This window comes from Helicoverpa zea, chromosome 17, assembly GCF_022581195.2.
Source record: "Helicoverpa zea isolate HzStark_Cry1AcR chromosome 17, ilHelZeax1.1, whole genome shotgun sequence".
NCBI lineage: Eukaryota > Metazoa > Arthropoda > Insecta > Lepidoptera > Noctuidae > Helicoverpa > Helicoverpa zea.
In genome coordinates, this window is record NC_061468.1 from 8,769,211 (window position 1) to 8,789,515 (window position 20,305).

The window sequence follows — 20,305 nt, forward strand, 5'->3', positions numbered from 1 at the left end:
ACTTTACACTCAAACTTGCTGAGCCCGCGCCCACTTGGAATAATACGAGCCTATAGATACGACAACAGCCAACTAGCGCCATCTACACGTATTTTAAAATACACAAACTTAAGTTGACGTTGATAAGCATCCATTAAAATCTCAACTGAAGAGATCTGTTTTCATATAAATAAATAAAAGTTCATAGTTACTTCACCTTATTTCAACTATTTAAATAATAAACAAAATACTTGAATGTCTTTATTGATAAACGGAACGCATAAAGTGACATAACTTCGTACGTGAAAAGGAACGCTCACCAAACGTAAACAAAATATCGCAGAGTAGCTTGACGTTAATTTAAATTATTTTAGAAAACAAAATACAGTAGATAAGTGGGTGTTTTAACCTCGGTCTTGCGATAATATGAGGATAATTGATACCGATGTGTATTTGATAAAGTTTTTCAATGCCAATCTATTGTGTAAAAGTTGTTACGTAGTGGAGACAGGAAACACCAGAGGAAATTAACGCAAGTTAGGAAGCCGATGACTAATACACAGTTTACTTTCAAAAATCATGGGTACGGCGTACAAAGAGTTGTTCAAATTATACGATATAATACAGAATGGCTCTGAAAGGTATGTACGACAATTTGTTTGTTATTAAGTTTTCTGTAAAATTACCTATTTGACGATCATGAACACCTGCCGTTCGCGAAACCAGAATGTTTCGAGTGATTATTATTACATCTTTGTGTTATTCAAGACATCTGCTTCCAAATTTAAGACCGAGTAACCGGTTTTTGCTTTTATTTATGGCATTTTTTGCGAATTTGAAAGAATTTCAGCCGAGTCTAAAATATATATTATTACATTGTTACCCCCCACTAAGTAAAAATTGCACCACATTTTTTCCATTAACTGATATTTTTTTATCCTTATCGAAAATTGCATAATATTTATAGCACTGAATGAAATTAACAAAACATTTTGTAATATAGAACCTAGCAATTTAAATATATTATGTTCATTCCCATTACCTTATTTAAAATTAGTTACCAAATTTACTACTTACAACATTTTCAAATTTTGAATCACATGGATTAGCCATCCATCCACATGGATTTCAAATGCCAATTCCTTTATTTGCCAATACCGGACCAAAAATAATATTGGACCATTTCATAGTAATAAGAATATTAAACAAGTTGTTGCTTGTTACTTGGTAAATTACTGTTATTTTAATACTATTAACTACCTTTAATTGACTTATTTATCTAATATAACATTTCTGAATCTTTTCTAAATTAATAAAAGATATAATATTTTTCTAAACGAGTATTTTTTGAGGTGCTATAAATTTTTTATTTGTAAAAATATATTTAATACTTACAGTTACTTACAATAAAAATATTAAAGTACATAGTATACCTACCAATGTATTGTAAGGATAATACAGCAGTACTATTGCAGGTATACCTGATTCCTGACTGAGGAATTTTCGCTTCCTCTTAAAAAAAAAATATAAGCTATATTTAGTTTTCTAAACATAGAATGAACAAAATAATATTTAATATTTTGCCTTAAATGTTTCCAGGTCTTTAGAAAGTTTCCTCAGGGAAACACAAGTACAGATAAACCAGATTATACCATGTAAGGGTATAGGACTCCTGCACCTCGCTGTGGGTGTAGAGCCCGAGGAGAAGTCCAAGAAATGCACAGAGTTACTCTTGAAGAATGGAGGAGATCCTAATTTATGGTGAGCGAGTTTTTTTTTAAATAAAGTTCCAATTCCCTTAATAAGACCTCATCTCGCTTTAACTCCACGCTTAACTTATGTAACTTAAATAGTTAATTAACTTTCGCCCATAAAAGTATTAATTTTATGTTCGAGCTACATAAATAAGTCGGTAACATCAATTGAGGATGTACTGTACTTGGCACTGCCCACAACTCCAAGTTTACTTATGACATCACACTAATTTCTTCTCATTAGGTACTACCCTTAAATTCATCTCACTTCTATAAAATCCTCCTATACTTTTTCAGCAATGACGATGGAGTAACTCCAGTCCACATCGCAGCCATATGGGGCCGAGTGGAGAACTTGAAGCTCCTGATAGGCTGCGGTGGTGACCCCTCGCAGCAAGACCTGGATGGTCATTCAGCCTTTGAGTACGCTACCAGGGAGGAACAATGGGAAGTGTTCGACTATCTACATAATGTTGTAGACCAAACTGACGATGCACCAAACAACAGATGCGCTTATACACTAGATTTAGGTACGTTTTTTATCCACAAAAAAGGCTAATTTTAGAATCTTGTTATCAGTGATCTTAATTTATTAAAATAGTTTAAATAACAACCTTGTTGGAATCCAATTTGTTACGATGTTCAAACAACCTGTTTGACTAGCTTTTTTAGTGCAATATAAAAAATCTGAAAACTCACTGATGTTAAATCTCTATTTTCTAGACTATCTACTTATGTTAAAATTATTATTTTACAGAAAGAGTATTATTGACAACAGACGAAATAGTCGCTGAATATGGACCTATTGTTGACGAGAACACACAGGAAAATGTTCCCAGTGTTCGTAAATCGGAACTGATCAGCGACTGGTGCGAAAGAAATAGTTTAGTTATTAATAAGCTGTACCCCACTATAATAAACGACACTTATCTCCTAGATAACGAGTCAGCTCCATGGAAAAGTACCTGTTTAGACTTTACAGATAATATAACACTCGATCTCACCAAAGATAGGATCTCCAGTGAGGCTAACACAAGCTTTAAATCTTGTATGTCCAAGAAAATATCTGATGTCCAAATAAGTGGTATACAACGGTTAGAGTTTACTTCGGACGACACAAGGCAATCCAGCGAGCCTTCAAATGTTATGAACCAACGGATCAGTGTGTATGAGAACTTCTCACTGCCTGGCTCACCAAATAGCATTGTCCACAGAAATTACAATACAAAGAGTAGTTTGAAGAAACAAAAGAATAAAAATGCCAAATGTAATGCAAGCAGTTTGATCTCAAATGATTGTTCTCAAGAGTTGGACAGGGTGTTGGCAGTTGTTCAGAATAAGACTAACAAGTGGTTGTGCACGAGTAAGGGGGAAGGGGGGAATACTAGGAGATCATCGGCTAGTAGTGGTGTGAGCAGCAACTATTCGGGGGGGAGTATCGTGTTAGCGAATATACATGAAGATTATAAATATGAGGACAAAGAGGAAGATGTGGTGTTGATTGAGAGAAGGTTGCTGGTCTCACCTATTGTGTAAGTAACTTTATTTCGACTTGACTTCATTCCTTTTTAATTATCCACTCGCCTATCTCCATCTTTCACATCAGTGTACTTCTATACCTATTATAAATGTTCGTAAACAAAAAAGTACTGAATATATTTCGATGTTTGGCACACACAGTAAACACTATCTATGTAGATATTTTTATCTCTGTATTTGGACCAGTCCACAAATGAATTCACCGGAATCAAGCTATGAAGAGGTAAAATCCCTAGTCTATTTGTAAAAACATTTTCATTACATATATTTTTTTTAATTGTTTACATGTAATTATTACGAATCCTTATCAAAGTGTCTAGATATCACTAATAATAGTAAAATCTATGTCATTAGACAATCTAGTTCATTAACGATAAACACAATGATTAAGCTATTATTTGTTTAATCAGGTATAAGGTACTCATTAGTCACTAAACTAAAGTATAAATGATAACTGCATTATTTATTTACTACATTCACAATTCTGCAACTGAATAATTACCAAATGCATTTTTACGCTACTTATTTTCACTATCCTACCAATTTTCACCATCCTACCAATTTCATCGAAAACTATTCAGTATTTTTACCGTGATTTCATAATAAACTAACTCCCATTCAATTAATAAAAGTATTAGGCAAACATAAACAATGAGTGGTTATCGCAGGCTTCCAGTTTGCGAAGGCGCGGAATACATCAGTCCGGACCAGACCATTCTATCAGTAGCTTCATCGTTGCCTGCATCTGTTCAATACGATGACAATACTCTCAGAGCTGAGCTTCAAAGACTTGGGTACACGCCCGGACCCATACAGGATACAACTAGAAACTTGTACTTGAAGAAATTGCAGGCTTTGAAGAAAAAACCAAAGGATGATGTTGAGGCCCTGAATAGGAGTCTTAAAGCTTTGAACATTAATCAGCCGAAAAAAAGTAAGTAGCTATATCATTTGTGGAGTAACGTATTTATATTTTATTCAATAGTATAGAATCATACTTTTTGCAAGAAATGTAAATGAATTTATATTGAGACTCCTTCATAGTAACTGCAAAAAAAAAGTAAATATTTTCGATCATTGATTTATTGACAGAACTAAGGTCATGTCAATTTAATATGATGACGATATTTTATATTTTTACTAGGATTTTGATATAATAATTTATTTTGTACAATGGTTGTAAAATTAAAATTGCCAAGTAAAGCTGGGCTTAAATTATTCTTAGACAAAGGTTACAAGTTTTTTAGTATTTTCTTTGTTTTAATCGTAATTCTGACTGTGCTAACAAGTTTAGTTTATGTGCACTTTTATTTAAAAATTAAACATATTTCATCTTATTAGGAAAATTGACAATAACTGCATATTACCTAAGACACGGCTTCGTTAAAAATAAATCTATTTCCAGCCTACAGCATAGAAATAGAGAAATCGCTAAGAAATGCGGACTGGATGAACGATCTCACTCCTTACATAGACTTAGAAAACAGAGCGCGCGCCAATTTCTGTGACAACACTAAGAAATGGCGCGAAGGTACCGCGAAGACTTCGTTCACGTACCTACTGTTGGACCCGCGGATGACTGACAATCTGCCTGCGAAGGCGGGAAAACAGAACAAACATGTGTCCTGGGTCACGTTTATTAACTCCATTTTTTACGTCGGGAAAGGTAAGACCACACTGTTATTATACAATATTAAATTATAAGATTTTGCCCGCGACTTCGCGAAATCTCCACCATTCAGCCGTCTCCACGGTACCACCTATATTCATTCAGAATTTAATCTCAATCGGTCCACTTTTTAGCGTCTAAGCATAACAAACAAATAAATGTTAAAAACTCTTCCGCATTTATAATATCAGTGAAGGATGGTTTTATCAGTATTTATCACTATTGGTTTGAAATATAAATTACTACTTTACGTTATCTTTGAGTGATGTTATTGTGTGTACTTTAGTTTTAGCTCTTGAGAGAATGATCAGCTATGTATTCAGTTCTCATATTTATAATTGTTAATGTTTCTGACATTCTAATTGTTATTGATCCTCAAAAGCTACGGGTTTTCTGACACATTTTGTCATAAACTTTAATATTCTCGTCATATTTCAGGTAAACGCTCACGACCATACTCACACTTATACCAAGCACTAACTCTATGGAATAAGGACTTCAAAACATCCAAAGACAAGAAGGTCCAACATATCCTAGACATTTGGTCTGACAAAGTGGGCGTAGTATGTCTGCACATATTTCAGAACGTCATACCGGCCGAGGCGTATACATATGAAGCGGCAATGATAGATGCTCTTGGCGTGAACAGTTTAAATAATCTTAAAGTTGGTAACTATTATGGTGTTGTAGCATCCTGGCCACTAAAAGAACGAAGAATGCTAGGCCTATACCTTCTCTATAAAGCAATGCTCATATTCTTCAGCGAAGGAGAACGCCAACTCAGACCGGACGATTTAGACTGAAGTAGGTACACCTACAATATTTTTACATTGGTTGTGAAATTCTTGCGTTAAATTAAATGAACTTTGACAGTATTTATTTGCGGAGTTAACTAAATTTTTTATGTAAATGTTTATATATTTAAGTGCACCGTAGTGTGTAAGCTTTAATGTTAATGTATTTACCACAGTTGTGTATTTCTACTGTTACAAATCAAACACCAAAGAGTTTTACATGAATTAATGGAGCTAACAGTCTTACTACTGTTTTTGCACGAGAGATTATTATGAGATTATAATTTAATGAAATTTTATACATTTCAAAACGAAGCTTATCCTTCTTTTTTTAAATAATGAATGTAGACTTTAAACTATTTTTTAAACAATAATAATGAACTGTTGGCTCCTCTACAAAGACAATTCAAAGTAACGTAAAATGTAGCTTACCGCCACTCGAGCCGTCGCCACTGACGTGTTTATGGTTTCACATAAATTATTATAACACATTTCGCATAATATTAGATTTACATAAGTAATCAGTATTTTGAATAATTTATTCGACATTATAAGTAGCTTTAACTTATTTAAAACTTGTGCATTATTTAAGTTACCACTGCACGGAACATCTCACATTGTTTTACTTTAAAATTAAGTTGCACTTTTATTGCCTGTAATTGTACCTGTATAAATAAGTAATTTTAATGTATTTCTAGATTTTTTAGCCCTATACTCTGTTCCTAGTCATTAATACAGTAACGTGTAAGCATAATGTATTAATCATGACAATAAGCTCTTATAACATTAATTTTACTGACACTAAGCAGGAAATAAAACACATTTTTTTAAGAAATAATTTATCTTTATTATTCCTTTTTTCAACGTCTCGAATTCTTTTCTAAGTAAAATCAAACTTGGCTTTAGTTACATCAAAAAAATACACAAATGTTCATTTATATATATTGATACATTATAAATACAATGATCAAGTGTAATACCAAGTTGCGATTGGTACACAATGAATGAAAGCGTAATAATATCCGTGGTTGAACGGGGTTCGAAACGAAACATCGATCAGTCTATGCGTCCGAGGACAATGCACCGAGCGCTGCGAGGCACGTCAGCTCCTGCCGGCCATGCTCGCCTGGTACCTGCGGCGGTACCAAACACTAACTTCCTGCTCATATTTACTATACGGTGCATCGCATGCCCCACTCAATTTGCTAAATTATCGCATCTCTGTTAAAATCCTATATTTGCTACACCGCATCGCATTGCGACACCGCATACTGCTACAAGCCTTAACTGAATACTTGAGCAGTGATACTGAGTCCATGAGACTTCAATGGCTAGTTAATCATGATTACGCTGTAATATCTCAAAATAGAAGTAATCACAACTGATTATTACTATTTTGTTATCTTTTATAGTACTTGTTAGCCGGCCCAGACATCAGAACACCTAGTGCTCATGTACTTTCAGGTAAAACTTTCACATTCTTACATTTAACGAGTCAGTATGCAATTAAGATATTATTCAATAAAAAATCCAATTCACATTTTTATGGCTTAAATACTTATAGACATTAACAGAATTCTTGTTCCAACAATTTTTTCCTACTGATATACTGAAACCAAATTAGTTGATTATGATTAATTTGTAATTTGCTTTTTCTTCCTCTCATCTAAATACTAATCACTCTTATTTTAATCAACAATCACATTGATAAATCATAATCAACAGAACAATTAGATTCTGATAAAGTTAAGTAGATATTTGCTCAGAAGCCACAGTATACAACAAGAGATAGAAAGTCACTGGGTCCAATATTCATTGCAGACTTGTTTTATTTGGTTATACCATACAAACATTGGTATTTAGGCCCCGCATTTTCTACAAAACATTGTTCTTGTTAATTTAATATGAAACAGGTACGCGCGTACATTTACTAAAATGTCATGAAAATAATACCATATAACTACAATACAATAATATATTGAATGTAATTGTCTAAATCTTGTGTTAGAAATGTCTCTAGGAAGGTGAAATGCCGACAGTAGAGCCGCGACTCGCGCGCGCCGGCTGAACAGTTACGAATTAAATAACAAACGCCTCAGTACATATTCAATACAAAATAGATGCATCAACACAATAAGAGTTTCCCACGTTAACCGATTGGAAGACTACGAAACAATAGCTTACATTCCCGTTGAGTCAATCTAATAGGAAGTCAATGGTATGTTAAATGCATGGAAATAATATTGTCGTCGAACACAGGAGAATGCCACTCTTATCTATTGTGCAGTACAGAAACCCTAATCTCTTGTAACTGAGAAATATCGGACTATGAGATTTTAATATTTATGATTAAAAGCCTGACATACATACACGCACAGCGATGTTGAAACACTCGACGAATCTATAGGATGCTCTCTACGTTATATAATAATAAGTCATTGTTCACTATATCGAGACAGAGTACGATTTGTGCACGCTACGACTCATATTGTAATGATCACATTGACGCCTTTAAACTTACACTAGATTACTTAAAACTTAACTAATATTATACTTTAAATCTAGATACGCTCGCTTTCGTTTTGTGGAATGCAGATATCATAAATAAAGATCTTACTAGGCTGTATTCGCAATGATATAAATTTTAGACACGGGGCTTCAAACTTCAGTACAATGCCCAGAGGGAGAATCGGAAAATTCGATGTTTATATTACATAACCCTTATGGAAAACTAACAATCGTAGGGTACTTTACACATAACACTAATATGTACAAAACTAGTTTGTGCTTCCACTAGTAACGTATGAAACGGTGGCATACGGGGGCAGGTCCGCGCCGCCCGCAGCCCACAACATCCATCGACGAGTCCAACATAACACAACACTCTTCAACTATAAAAGGTAACTATCGGTCCGGACACATTCTATAACATTCAAAGCGCACATCACATACACATTTGTGGGTTACGCGAGATCACAGTGTTTAAATTATGGCTACTGGCATAGAGATACAGTCCGCGGTACGTCCGCGGCGTCTACGCGCGGCGGTCTCGCGGCGCGGCTGGCTCGGGGCCCGCGGGGCGTCATGGCGGCTCTCATTTGGGCGGCGTCGGGAACGAGTTGACTACGGCCTGCGTGCTGGCCAGCACGGCCGCCGCTGCAAAACATAATCTTCCATTACTGTCTCTGACATAGCGCCTCGACTATCATCTCTCTACGGATAGCTAGGGTCGGGCGGGGCTGGCCCGCTCGTCCGTCCCGTGCTATCGGGCCCCTGCAACCAAGCACATGACATTATTAGCGACCGCAGTCGGTCGCTCGGCCGAGGGGTGTAGAGTGGACGTAATCGTTTCGGTTCAATTAGAAAGCAAGTTAGTTATGAAGCAGTGGTTGAGTGAGCGTGTGACATACCGGGGTAGGGCGGCGGGTAGAGCGGGTAGCCGAGGCCGACGTGCGTGTGGTGGTGCGTGTGCACGTGGCGCTGCGGCGGCGGCGAGCGCGGCGAGCGCGGCGGCGGCGCGGGCTCCTTCGGCGCCTCCGCGCGGGGCTTGCTCTGCGGGGACTTTGCGTGCTCCTGAAAACATGTATCCTTCAGTACTCTCTCTATAAAGATTCTAAGCTAACATGAAGGACTACTTAAAGAACTTTCTATGGGGTAAATCGACACGTAACATCTGAACGAGATATGATGATTAGATAGTGTAACAGAGCAGGCAACTCCGCAGATGTGTTCCCAAAAACATAAGCCCAATTCATAAGTCAACATGACCAATTAATTGACCGACATACCTGCAACTCATGTATCTTATGGGGAGCGCCGCCGTACGCAAAGTTGGGGGGGTGCTGCGCCCCCGGGCCGGCGACGCCCGGCATGAGGTCGAGCTTGGCGCCGGCGGGGCGGGACAGGTCCTCGGGCGCGTGGTAGCGCGGCACACTCCAGCCGCCGCCGAAGCCGCTCACCAGCATGGGGCTGAGCGGCGCGCGGTACATGGGGTCGAAGGGCAGCGCGCCGTAGTGCCCCGGCTGCATGTACGGCGGCAGGTAGTACTGCGACGTCGGCGGCGGCGGCGGGCCCTGCGTCTCTGTTGTCGGCTTCTGACCTTCTTGCTTAACCTGCAATACCAGAAAATTTTTCATTTTTGCGGGCTACAAGTTTGTGTAGCCCGCAAACGTGCATTTCGCTCAAACTACGCAGTGGCAATCGAGAGATAGTGACTTTGTGAATTCGATTTCACCAATTGCAGTTTGGCGTGAACTCATTTGGAGTAAGTTGGCAAGTTCATTAAATACGACAGTGAGTATATTTGTTTCTTAAACTGATTGAGATGAAATTTGCCAGAAAGATAGACTGATAGGCTATTTTTACATAGTTCCTTCCATTTTCGCATATACATTGTAAAAGTTTGCTATCGGGTCTAACCTTAGGGTATCGGTCCCTGCCATAGGGTGGGTAGTGCTGATCTGGCGGCAAAGGCTCCGTCTAAAATTAGGTAATGTTAGCAGGAAGCCGATCCCCAACCACGTTGGGAACTGTCTAACCTGATGGTGTATTCACTTCATGATACCAGGGTAACCAGCTTCGAAAAAGGCAGGGAATATTTCGGCCATCTTTATTCAATTTGAACCTGGCAACCCTGTGACCATAGTGTCAATGTGAAGCGTTAGTTACCTTGACCTCCTCTTTGGGCTTATCGTCCTTGTCTTTGGGGGGCTGCTTGTGCGCGGGCTGCGGCGGGGGGCGGCTCCCTGGCCCCGCGGGCCCGCTGGCCCCCGCCGCCATCCCGGGGGGCTTCGACTCGTTGCCCCCTTCTTTTCTTCTTTGATCAAAATTCATGTAGTATCTGAAATGTGATTTGATGACATGTGAATCATAAATATGTAATAAAAATTGAGTTTTTAAAGTAGCCTCTACGATGCGATACTAATAAAACATGTAGGTTATCTAACATCACGAATCTTGGGTTCTGAGCTATATGACAATATCTAAACAATTTGTTGCATTAAGCATCTTTGAAAGCCAAATTACAACACCCACCTTCTCAATTCCTCATCTCTCGCAAGCGGAGGCCTCTGGAAAGCATATGGGCCCATCTGTGCTTTCATCTCGATGCTTTCCTTCAATATCTGGTGGTTATCATTCGGCCGCGCCGGATTCTCTTTACCATCAGGGGGTCGCTGTTGCTTACTCTTGTCTAACGGACTAGGGGTGGTCTTCGAACGGTCACTGTCTTTGCTCTTGTCTTCTAAAGGCGGTCCCGGAGGAGGCCCACCGGGCTCCACGTTGTAAGGGAAGTTTGGAACGTAATTGTAAGGGTAAAAGTGCTGTGGTAACACTTTTTGAGGTCCGTTGTCTGGCTTGCCGTCCTGGAAAGAATTAGATAACAATCTATACTAATATTATAAAGCTGAAGAGTTTGTTTGTTTGAACGCGCTAATCTCAGGAACTACTGGTCCGATTTGAAAATTTCTTTCAGTGTTAGATAGCCCATTTATCGAGGAAGGCTATAGGCTACTTTTTATCCCGGTACGGGAAGTAGTTCCCACGGGATGCGGGTGAAACCACAAAATAGAAGAATACGATTGGATTTCAGCAATTAGAATTATGAGACTTACTTTGAGATCACCCTTAGGGTCGCCTTTGGAGAGATCCTCCTTGCCTTTGTCGGAAGACTGAGGAAGCACAGGGGGAGGATGCGATGGAGGCATGTACGACGGCTGCCCGTAGAACTGGAATTATAAGAAAATATAACATGAATAAGTGGGACAACATGATCGAATAATCTTGGATTTAATGTTATGGAACTTAGAGGCGTTTCAATTTAGCACTTCGTTTTTAAAAATCCATTTACAAAGTCCAGAAAGCTAAGTTACCTGATGGTAGACCGGGAAAGGCCTGTGCGCAGGGTCGTCGGGAGGCGCGTCGGGCGGCGCGGCATCGTCCGATATGTCGGAGTAGGCCGGCGACCGCACGCCCGGCGTCGGCGAGCGACGCGCGCGCTTCTTGCCGGGAGACTCCTCCGCGGGAGACTCCGTGGATTTGCGCTCTTCTGCCATCAAAGCTGACCGAGGCTTCACCTGTAATGTACTAAGTTATGAATGTCTACATAAAACACAGCTTTTCTGTTGGAAGACTTGTGTCACTGAACGATCATGACGATTACTGTTAAAAGTAGATTACTCTTCAAACGGGTACAATGTCTCGTATGTAACAAGTAATATAGTTACAACATTTTCTTACCTTAAACTGTGTAGGTTGTAACGTGGGCAGTGCGTCAGGCGGCGTGGCTGGTGGCTGCGGCGGCGTCTGCGGCCGGTCCACAACGGGCGGAGGCTCAGACGCCGTTATGAACTCCTCAGCGAACCGAGGTTGCTGCGGAGACTCCGCGTCCACTTCTGGCTTCTCGGGAGACTTCTCCGGTGACTTGTCAACCTTCGCTTCAGGTGACTTGGCCGGCGTGGGAGACTTCACCGGCGTGGCGGGCGTGGCAGGTGCGGACGGCGGCCGCGCCGGTGACGCCGGCTCAGCTGCTGGCTCCTCTTGTTCGGAGCTAGAGCCGTCCTTGTCGTCATCGTCGGGCGAGCCGTGCGCATGTGACCGGTGATATTTGAGGCCATTCGCATGCTTGTACTTCTTCGAACAATTCGGCTCTGGACACTCAAGGAGGACGGGATCAGGGGGAGGGGAAGACGGTGTGGGAGGCGGACGTTTAGCTTTCGGCGTTGGAGGTCTTTCCTCAGCTTCCGAAGTGCGTTTCCTTTTGGAGTCAGGTCTTGGAGGCGTGAACGGCGTAGGAGAAGGCAATGCTCTCCGTCCCTTCGCACCACCATTTCGTAGCTTACTGTGTACCGATGACCGCGTCTCAGTAAAGTTTGTCATGTCGGTCGGCGCTGCGCCGCGGCCACGTTTCGCTCGACCTTTAGGCGTCCGTGCATCCAACTCCTCCGTTGGGGAGTCACAAAACCTATGGAAATTAATACTAATCTTAATATGGCATTTAACCCTACGTCGACCACTTCGCCGAACTCGTGGAAACCTATGAATATCAATGGCGTCGTTATTTATGAAAAGATATTCCTGGTGTTTCTCAATTCAGAAATTTCTGGTCACGTCTTTGTGACTCATTTTAGAGATACGTGCCTGAGCTCGTCCATTACACAGTGTTTGTAACAGATTGAGGCACTTCTCGTGTGCTTGCGACGCGTTATTCCCGCCGGCATTAGTATTCCCTGTTCGTGTACATAAGAGTTAGAACGCACAGTCGCATAAATACTAACCGCGGTGGCGCCCAGTCGTGTCGCGTGCAGTCCAGTAACGTTCCTACGTAAGTCTTCCCTCGCCACGTCACATTCACTACTAGTACACCTGTAACAATATCACGGAACGATAAAATATGGCTTCTTGTATACTTGTTCCGCGGAACGTGTAATGGGATTAGTTTTAAACTGTGTAAGAAGATACGGCTTTAACGAAATTGGTGCAGTGAAGTTATCGGCGGCGACGGCAGCCTCGGATCCAATTTGTCACGCGGGAGCACTCATTTGCATATTGGGGATGCAGGAGCGCGGCCGACGTGACTCCGCCGCGCCGCGCCCTGTCGCGCGTTACCTCGCTCGCTTATCGCGCTCGCCTCACAACTTATGCTAATTTAATTAATCAATTTCACCCCTCTATCCGCGACACTTTTTCGCCTTTAAAGGACCTTCCTGTAGCACAATTTTACTGCACATAAACCTGAGGTTCATTGTGAATTTATAATGTCACCTATATACCGCATTTAGGACCTTATTGTAATTCAGAGCGATTTAATCTTCTCTTTGTCCTCAAAATGTTTTTCGTAAACAAGAGTAACAAATTGAGATAAAAGTGAGAGCCCCGGACAATCCCTTTTTAATCCCTGGCGAGCTTTTTCGTTGACTCGATTTTATGTAGCGGTCTCGTTGAATTGTAAATAAGTATAGCTTTTAAAATGCCAAAATAGTATAATGAGATTTTGTGGAAAGTACACGAGAATACGTGATATTTTTGTGTGTTGGTTTTCACTATTTGGATTTAGTTTTATTATTGTAAAGTAGGTTCCATTAGAGCGGTGCGCCATATTTCTCTGCTGCCAACAACAATTTCATAGCCGGAGTATCCGCACAGTGCGCGTCTCATAAGTTATGATCTCACATACTACTAACATTGTTTGCAGCATATTAATACATTTTTATAGCCTGGCCGCGCGCGCTGCACGAATTTATGATCTACACTGAAGAACTTTACATTACTCTACTGACGGAGACACATGATAAACATACACAACTACATACGTTAAACATAGTAAACAACTATCACACTACATAGGTAGCTCGCTCTCAATAAATTTGGTAAGGGCTGACGCAAACATTTTGCATTTGTGGCAAATATTTTAATTTGCGGAGCGTACAATGGCATTGTTATTAAATGACTGTGAAATCTGATTTATGGTCGTAGTCGTAATACTCTGGTGAACTCTTTCAGGCTCGGCCACACACACACACGCTGTACGGCTGCCCTGAAGCGGCCATTTTTGTGTAGGATTACGTGATAGGTAACTAAATTGGCCGCACAATTTTGGTCATGGCGATTATGGCCTCGATCCGTTGGTCGCCGCTATACATAGTGCGTGTATTGTGAAAGCCTAAAATAGTTTATAGCTACTATTAATTTCACCGTACAAATAGAGTAGAGCCATTTAAATAATAATCTTATTGATCTCCAGTCATGATTCTTTGATCTAATCAAAGATAAGCAAAGTTGTTTACCGAAAATGTTGTATCTATTAATTAAATGTCCATTTACAAAATAAACAATGACATAACAGATTCACGTTATTTGTATTCCATGTTTATTATAATAATATTATCCCAAATAAATTGAGAGCGAGCTTCAAAAATAAAGTTGTCTCGTGGAATAACAAAATGTAAATCTGTAACAAGATTGATAAGTGACCCGTATAATGTGGGTACAAGTCCTTCGTAAGTCATAGTTATTATTTATTGTTCCACAAAACAATGAACACATAAAGCATTTCTCTATAAGCCATTAGCATAAAATGATGGAGTTATTGTAACAAGGAGACGTGTTCTGTGACTAATGAGACAATGGCCGCGATCATTAGTTTATTATTGAACCGCTATGCCACCACTTTGTCTGCCGTTATTTATGTTTCAAATATCGTGTTTGCTTTCTATTGTGAACGTGTAAATCATTTTATAACGTTCAAACGTTACGTGTACGCATATTAATTTTTAGCGTAAAAAACAATGTGTACTGTGAATAAAACACAGCCATAAAGCAAGAACAAACACGGAAACCACAGTACGCCAACTAATATAACAAATACCAGGTTGTCAGAAATATTTAAAAAGTAGCTCGGAGCCCGAACAGATGGTGCTCGCAACTTCCTAGAGGAAATCGTTGGGCGCGCTCCGCACTTTTATTATTTAGGGGTGAAATCCCCTTGGAAATTGTTAATACGGCCGACCGGTCACGGAAAAGTTAAATTAGAGATCGTGGGTCCACTGTTTGGCAGCGTGTAATCGTTTCGATTTGTTATAACGTCACTAATGGCTCAACCGCGTGTTGTCGGTGCCTACCTACTTGTTACGCTGTTAACGACGGGGGGGACGTCTGAAGCTAAAATAGCTTGTACATCAATATTTCTGTCATAATACGCGAAAGTAACGTGTTCCTGCACGCGATGACAGCTTGTGTCCTATTGTGTCTAGTGTTTTGTTACACACAATGGGCCAAAAACTAGATGTAGTTATCCCGTTATTTGTGAACTAGCTGTCCCCCGCGGTTTTCTCGTGTCAATTACCTATTTAGATAGAAAATAACTTACACGTTATTCTGATGTATTAACTGTGAGGTTTCATCGAATTCTGTTAAGTAGCTTTTGCGTAAAAGAGTCACAAACATCTAAACTCTCAGATCACGTTTTTAATTTTAGTCTTAAGTACAACTAAACAATGGTTAATTCTTATTGTAGAGATCATTTCATTCCTCTATTGTAATTAGAATCTTTCCTTACTTACATTTACTTTTTCCCAAACTATGTTGGTGTCGGCTTCCAGTCTAACCGGATTCAGCAGAGTACCAGTGCTTTACAAGAAGCGACTGCCTATCTGACCTCCTCAACCCAGTTACCCGGGCAACCCGATACCCCTTGGTTAGACTGGTGTCAGACTTACTGGCTTCTGACTACCCGTAACGACTGCCAAAGATGTTCAATGACAGCCGGGACCTACAGTTTAACTTACATCTTATTTATAAATATTCATAATATAATTACAGCAGTCTACATTTCATCCGCATATTAGCGTGCAATCTTTTGATTAAATCCCTGATCATTTTAGCAGGAAAGCAGCGAGCTGAAATAGGTTCATTTAGGTGGTGCTAATTACACCTCGGCCGCGGTAATCAACAGCCTAATAGTTGTCGTGCCCTCACCCCCACTTTGCCCGGCCCGCTTTGTTTCCGACACCCCTCGCTAACTTCCTCGCTCACAAATCTCTACCTACGTCAATATTTGAATAAGTCGCACTCACAAAGTTAATCTCAAACTTGGAGATTAAACTCTATACAGTGAGATTTGGCCACGCAATATTTAATATCGCGTGCCTTGTAAGCATACAATTAACAAAAATCCCAAAACTTGATTGTTTTGTTTTTTCACCTCCAGCATTCTTTTGTTGACTAAATCGATTGAGTTAATAACACAAAATAGTTGAGTGGGCGTCGGGCTCGAGGGCCGGGCGGTCACAGCGCGGCGCGTTGTTCCGAGCACGGCACTAATCAGACTTGCCCATTGTTTCCCACACCGAGACAAACAAAGTTCCGGCGATTTCATTTACATCCATTCAATGGTGCCGACCTGGCAAAGTTAACTTTTTCTCTTAAAATGGTAGGTAGCACCACATTTGGAAAGATAAAACCCGTTCAACATGTTCTTCTCGTAAAAAAGTTTCGAATTATTATGTGTCAGAACAAAATGCTTCATAAAAGAGACATAAACCGAAACTCGAAAACGAAGCATAAATATTAAAATACGTTCACTAATTAGTGGAATGGAATGCAACGCGGCGTGTACTGGGTAGCCTCCGCTTAATTGTTAGCACGTACACTGTAGTGGTACGAGAGAGCCTCGTAAACCTGTCTCTGAGGACATTTTTTGAGCGGTAGCCGAGCACCAGATGCCGCTCGATATGCCCCGGACTTTTAGACTTATAGAGAATTATTTCCTTCACAGCCAGAACCCGTGTGACTTAATGAGGAAACTTAATAAAACTCGATTATTTTACACGTGAGCCCGTAATAAAATTATAACGCGGTTGGAGTCGCACAGTAAACAGTATTTAATTTCCGTAAGCTCCTCGGCGCCATTAGCCGAAAATAAATAAGCTTGAAGAGGAAGGGCGTGAATTGCCTCCCCCGCGGCCTCGCTCCCCGCGCGCGTCCATCGCCCGGATAAATTTGGAAAGTGGCAACAGAAGCGAGCAGATGGTGATTTATTATCGTGTTTTATAATAATTACGAGCGGCTACGGGGGGCGGCATTGTGTTGCGTGGTCTCGCCCTCTAATGGCGTTCAGGACGTGTGCTCTCGTATTACTTTGTCTGTTTTATTTTCATCTTAATGATGGACGACCACAACAGATCCCGATGACGAAAAATTTAATTGATATCAAAGTTATATTGGACAGAGTTAACACAAACTTTTCAGGCATTCGCCGCGCGATTTCAATTGAATTTTATTTGGAGAAAGCTATTGAATTACTCCAACTTGAAATTAAATGTCTGAATACCAAAAATAAAATAAGTAATAAATAAAGGATCGCAATGAGAATTGATTTCATCGCAAACATAATAATAATTTATGTAAATGAGATTACTGGCCGTTTTGGAATTTATTTACTTACCCTAAAGAGTTGCGGGGCATTTTATTACCAGGCGAGCATAAAAGGTGTAAAGGCTCTCGTATCGGTTCGGCGGGGTTATTAAATATTCCGCGATGCTATCTCCGACTAATAAGCGCCCAGTAAGTAATTATGTAGGGAGTCTCATTGACTCCACTGTTTTATGTGCGCCATGAATATTTTAATATTAATAGCCAGTTCGGGATGGTGAGTTAAAATAAATATACAACACTGGGAAAGGAGATGGTTATGGCCGTCATGAAATACGAATGACGACAAGAAAAAACTGTAGACTTACAATCGGTAATCGTGATCACCGAGCCAGGTGTCGTAAATAAATTAATATTGCTTCTGAAAGTGGACTTCTTAATTATATGCTTTATGGGAGCTCGTATTATTTATATATTGACGTTAATGACACACTTCTTAGTGTATTTTTTCTAGATAAAAACTCCTTTATGGCTTTAAATACCGTATAAAGACTATCCTTATTTTTTTTTAAGAATGTCAAATCATCAAATGGCGTGCGTTTTATCAAAATTGAACTCTACACGATATAATCGTTCAAATATTTAACCATTAACAGGAAACACAGTATCCATATTTATTGCTCGCTTAATATCGGACGTTATTTATTGCCAAACCCTATTTCTCGGAATTCATTATGAATCCTCACAAAAACCCCTATTAGATACTGCAGGGCATTGCTTTGTATTTACAAATGATAACCCATCGATAGGGGATTATGTTATTTATTAATTATTGTAAAATTCTGCTTAAACGTCTATGACGTCACCCAGGTTATCGTGGTCAGTGACTGACCCAAGATAAGAAGTTTAAAAAAAGGTTGATCAATAAAACAACAAGAATGCCTACAACGGAGTTTACCAGCCAGTGATATGAAATAACTTTATAATTTTAAACGTTTGACAACAATCATCAGACCGGACTGATGATAAAAGAGTCTCTGAATAAAAAATAAATTATCTTCTTGTTAAACTCAGTGGTTCGATAAAAACTAAATCAAACTTCACTTAGCGGAACCCAGAACAGGTAGAAACAGCGTTAGTTAGGTTAGATCGAAGCAAAAACGTTTGGCTAGTTTTTTTGGCAAATATCTATTGTATCTTTTTGCTCAGAAGGTTTTTCGGTGTGGATAGAATTGTAATAAAAAATATAAATATAGTATGATAGCCATGGTGATGATGTATCGCAAAGCTGGAACAAGTACCAGGCGTGCATAAGCGTGCAGAGTGTATGGGATGGGCGCGCTACGGTGCATTGCGTTCGTGCGCTAGTAACAACTCACCACCTTCCGTCTCGTGCCACACGATGCCCTCCAGCGTGACCGAGGTACCAGGCTCGCAGGGGCCCAGGCAGTCCGGCTCCGTGATGGTGCCCACAGACGTGCCCACGCATACTTCTGCTGTCTCCTGCAAACAACACACCATTTTTTATTTCTCTAGGTACCAAAATGCATTTGAATAAAAATAATGCGTTTTATTTTTGCTGGTTGAAAAAGAACTTGACTACTTTTATCAATCAAGAGCAATTCAAATTATTTTAATTATATCAAAATAATAAAGTGAAAACAATTGAATCAGCACAGACAGAACACACAAAGCATAAAATGTAATAATTAAACATTAATTACGACCGTATGTACCACTCGAAATAATAAATAATAATGTAACCGCAAACATGTTAACATGTTTAAAAACGTTAATTTATTGGCTGGGCACACATATTTGGCGTTTCAGTTTAAACTGCACTTGTTCGCCGACCGCATTTAATGAAACAGGATATTAAGAGAAATTCCTGCTATCGAATATTAACTGCGAATTAATGAATACGAGTTACTAATTAGCTTCACAAAATGTCGATGATGATTTCAAATACGGATTTACATTGGGATAGTGAAATCGGGATTAGTCTTAACCTATAAATAAAGATACAGAATAAAATTCATAAACATTTTAATGGCTTATATTTAACTGATCACCAGATATAGTAACAAACAGCAGACAAAAATAGTAAATGATCACCAAAATGAAACTCGCATTTTAATGTAAAACTATCACCAAAGTTTTAACACTTTGCTATCCTATTTAAGTGAAATTACTCCAAAATAAATCATGCGTAAGCCAAAAATAGTAAATGATCACCAAAATTAAACCACCTTTTAAAGTAAGATTATAACCAAAGTTTTTAAATTCTGCTATCCTATTTAAGCAAAATGAGTCCAAAAAAATCATTGTTATCCCAAAAGTAGTAAATGATCACCAAAAGTAGTAAATGATCATCAAAAAAGTTTTTACATCTTGCTATCCTGTTTAAGTAAACTGACTCCAAAAAATAAGTTCGACCTGATAAAATAAATGTAATAACATTTTGGGGACCCTTTTCCTGCACTAGCGTGGAAAATTGTCTATTGCATGCCTCTAAACAGTGCGATAAGAGTGTATTGAGAAACACATTCTTCTTCTTCTTTCTCCTGCCCTGTTCCCAATTTTACTTGGCGTCGGCGCAATATGTCATTTTCTTCCATTTTCCCCTGTCACTCGTCATACTGACACTCACGCATGCATTGCAAGCCGGACACATAACTTAATATGGCATCATAATACTTTAT

At 39.5% G+C, this 20,305-nt stretch overlaps 2 protein-coding genes across 10 annotated transcripts in view; one reads left to right on the forward strand and one right to left on the reverse strand.

Moving 5' to 3' along the window:
- Nucleotides 1-16: 16 nt before the first annotated feature.
- Nucleotides 17-6,573, forward strand: LOC124638128 (ankyrin repeat and LEM domain-containing protein 1-like). The gene is made up of 7 exons (XM_047175002.1): nucleotides 17-620; nucleotides 1,579-1,740; nucleotides 2,031-2,263; nucleotides 2,491-3,265; nucleotides 3,941-4,206; nucleotides 4,678-4,938; nucleotides 5,380-6,573. The coding sequence occupies exons 1-7, from the start codon at nucleotides 559-561 to the stop codon at nucleotides 5,742-5,744; spliced, it is 2,124 nt and encodes a 707-aa protein (XP_047030958.1). The 5' UTR covers nucleotides 17-558; the 3' UTR covers nucleotides 5,745-6,573.
- Nucleotides 6,558-20,305, reverse strand: part of LOC124638127 (zinc finger protein 608-like) — a 97,844-nt gene continuing 84,096 nt past the window's right edge. For 6 of the 9 annotated variants that reach the window (XM_047174998.1, XM_047174992.1, XM_047174995.1 and 3 more), the window contains 11 exons: nucleotides 18,983-19,106; nucleotides 13,010-13,097; nucleotides 11,973-12,696; nucleotides 11,606-11,809; nucleotides 11,348-11,461; nucleotides 10,770-11,098; nucleotides 10,404-10,575; nucleotides 10,155-10,214; nucleotides 9,524-9,847; nucleotides 9,146-9,308; nucleotides 6,558-8,891 (listed from right to left, as the gene is read on the reverse strand). In XM_047174998.1, the coding sequence (XP_047030954.1) occupies nucleotides 8,830-8,891; nucleotides 9,146-9,308; nucleotides 9,524-9,847; nucleotides 10,155-10,214; nucleotides 10,404-10,575; nucleotides 10,770-11,098; nucleotides 11,348-11,461; nucleotides 11,606-11,809; nucleotides 11,973-12,696; nucleotides 13,010-13,097; nucleotides 18,983-19,106 (2,364 nt within the window). In that variant the 3' untranslated portion in view covers nucleotides 6,558-8,829. Of the gene's footprint in view, nucleotides 9,009-9,145; nucleotides 9,309-9,523; nucleotides 9,848-10,154; nucleotides 10,215-10,403; nucleotides 10,576-10,769; nucleotides 11,099-11,347; nucleotides 11,462-11,605; nucleotides 11,810-11,972; nucleotides 12,697-13,009; nucleotides 13,098-18,982; nucleotides 19,107-20,305 lie in introns of all 9 variants that reach the window. The other 3 variants (XM_047175000.1, XM_047174999.1, XM_047175001.1) reach the window with 3 other exon arrangements.